At 40.3% G+C, this 2,806-nt stretch overlaps 1 protein-coding gene across 2 annotated transcripts in view; it reads right to left on the bottom strand.

Moving 5' to 3' along the window:
* The window catches only part of prkdc (protein kinase, DNA-activated, catalytic subunit), a 66,028-nt gene that overhangs the window by 37,218 nt on the left and 26,004 nt on the right, over positions 1 to 2,806 (bottom strand). For both annotated transcript variants that reach the window (XM_032510777.1, XM_032510778.1), the window contains exons 34-37: positions 2,020 to 2,152; positions 1,653 to 1,811; positions 987 to 1,190; positions 697 to 885 (exon numbers count right to left, since the gene is read on the bottom strand). In XM_032510777.1, coding sequence (XP_032366668.1) covers positions 697 to 885; positions 987 to 1,190; positions 1,653 to 1,811; positions 2,020 to 2,152 — 685 coding nt within the window. The remainder of the gene's footprint in view (positions 1 to 696; positions 886 to 986; positions 1,191 to 1,652; positions 1,812 to 2,019; positions 2,153 to 2,806) is intronic.

Raw genomic sequence — 2,806 nt, 5'->3', positions numbered from 1 at the left:
TGCTTCCGCGCACTAACCCCCCCAACCCCCAAGTCCTTCTTGTTGCTTATTTGCTGGAACACTGTTAGTGTATGTTTTGTGGTGCAGGTGGGCACAGTTTGTTTATCTTGCTGTTTGTAGACCCTGGGCTATCTACAGAGACCGCATTTTTTACAGTGTGTTCAGGGGACAGGCAGCTAGCAGATAGTAAGATGTTTTTTACAGTGTGTTCAGGGGACAGGCAGCTAGCAGATAGTGAGGAGATGTTTTTTACAGTGTGTTCTGGGGACAGGCAGCTAGCAGATGGTGAGGAGATGTTTGCTGTATGTGAAAACAAATGTTCTAGACCAAAGAACGTGTGACATCGCTTAGAGCACTTTTAATTAGCTTTGTAGCAATGGCTTGAATGTAGCGGATGTTAGATAGATAGATGATAGATAGATATTTAATGATCCAATGAAATGGGAAATTACAGATTACATGTTACATTAATATAAAGAAGTTACATACTAAAGCTTTAACATTAGAGAAAATATTAAATAGAAAAATGGGTATGCTTGTATTGTACTGCATTGTAATGTTTTATCACTCGACTGGGCACATAACTGACGATTATTATAACTTAGGGGTGTTACTTATTTACAAAACCTGGCAGTTAGAATTCCTAGTTTTTGTTTTGCATGGGGACATGCAGCAGTAACTCCAGCTTTAGAATACCTGGAGGAGCTTGGACATCAGCAGGAGAGTGGCAGTTTTGCTCTCTGGAGTTGAGGAGGGTCCTTCCCACCACGACTGCAGACTACTCCACCTTCTTAGCACCTCTTCCACCAGCCGTTTTCCCTGAGTCTTCCTCACAGAGCGCTCTCTAAAGCTGTGGTCCAGCATGCCATTCAGCAACGCACTCACCTGGTGAAAAAGAAAAGCCTGCCTCACACACAAAAAACTGGGATACAAAAGTGTTTGCACAAAAAACATTTTCTGAAATGAGAGAGGAGAAACTGTGCTACCATGCTGGGATTTTGAGAGGACGTTTTCATGAGGCGGGGGACTGTGGTGTCCAGACTTCCCAGCAGCTCAGTGTTGAGGGTCAACTGGAAGAGGCTGTAGAAGTACTCGCCGTGCGAGAAGCTCAGGAAGTTATGGCTGTGACTTCCAGATATCGGCACAGAAAGCATGATGGTGTTCAACAACAAGTCCACCAACTGCTCACTCTGCAGAGACACAGCAGGAAAGAAGGGGGGGCAGATGTGAGAAACACTTGGTAAATTCATAGAAAGACAAACTGTATCATTATTTTACAAACTATGCATAGTAGAGCTGCAAAGACTAATCACTTAGTTGTGTCAACTATTAAAGTTGTGGACAAAGCGAGACATTTGAGGACGTCGTCTTGTGGTTTGGGAAACACTGAATGACATTTTCCACTATTTTCTGACATTTTAAAGATCAAACAACCAATCGCGAAAATAATCAACAGATTAATCAACTATGAACTATGTTGCAGCCCTGATGCATACTAATACATCCACTATTCATTTAGCTACATTCTTAATTTCATCCTAACTTCTTTTTGCTGTAGTCAGTAGCCTGCAGCTATAATAACTGAGCATAGGTAGATTCCATTTCATCAGATTTGGACAAATCTAATCTATAATAAGAGAGGTAGCACTGACCTGTTGACTTAGAGAGAAGGCTAGCTGAAGCAGGCCGTCTGCTAGACTCTTGGTATTTATGTCCAAGGATGGGAGTGCCTTCCTGTCCTCACCGGGTGCTATACCTTTATAAACGGTCATTAGAAGTCGGGACCCAAGGGAGGTGGCGTAGATGGCATCCTTTAACACGATGAGAAGCACAAACACAGAGAATATGTAATACCTAGACCAAAGTCCCTAGTACATAAGGTCAAATATTCTACTTTTAGATCATTTTCAATATGTTTTGAGTGTTTAATAATGAGGAGAACTGAATAGCATGGCACATTGGGGCAAATGAAAAATGGTGCTGCAAAGATATATATATATATACATATATATGAAATACCTGGCTGTGCAGAATGGAGCTGAGGAAGTCGGCTTTGTGGATCTGCTTACAGGAAGACAGAACCATTTCCATTTGGTCATGGCGGCTCAGGGTGCTGGCATGGTAGAGGTCTACAGCACACAACTCCTCCACACTAGAGACAGAGGGGAAGAAAAAAAATACATGATGACTGGTGTCAAAGAATGAAATCTCAGGCTGTGCCTCAACGAGAGCGTATTTGTTACCAACTGCTAGAACCAATATGCTATTATATCTATTTTTCCCCACAACTATATTCATGGCTATCCAGTCGGCGAGTTGTCTATTCAGGTCTCAGTAAGCTCAATCCAGTTTGGATTTTCTTTACTCCTCACGCAGATGGCAGCGGCGGATAAGAGTTCGATTATCGATGGTGGGACTGACCTACACAGGTGTAACTATTAATTCCTTGGCTCAATCGATTTATTATAATTATAATTTTGCAGACTCAACTTCATTGATCTGCAGTTTTTGTAATAAATATTATGTTTTAAATGTATTTTTTTGTATTACTGCACATATAGCACAATAATTTAATCCCTGAAAACACACTGAAAAGTCTGTGCAAATTCATAACTGCAATATTTTATATATTGTAATATAATATATATTATATTATTACACTATATTTTGAGACACAGATACATTTGTAATTTTAACTATGTAATATTATTTTCACAATGCGTATAAAACAATATTGATCTTTTTACTATTTTATGTAGGTATATTGTCCTCTCAGGAACTGTGCACCTCGTCCCACATCCCCCCC

Source organism: Etheostoma spectabile, unplaced genomic scaffold, assembly GCF_008692095.1.
Source record: "Etheostoma spectabile isolate EspeVRDwgs_2016 unplaced genomic scaffold, UIUC_Espe_1.0 scaffold272, whole genome shotgun sequence".
Classification (NCBI taxonomy): Eukaryota; Metazoa; Chordata; class Actinopteri; order Perciformes; family Percidae; genus Etheostoma; species Etheostoma spectabile.
Note: the sequence above shows the minus strand (reverse complement) of the source record. Positions and strands in the feature narration are given on the sequence as shown.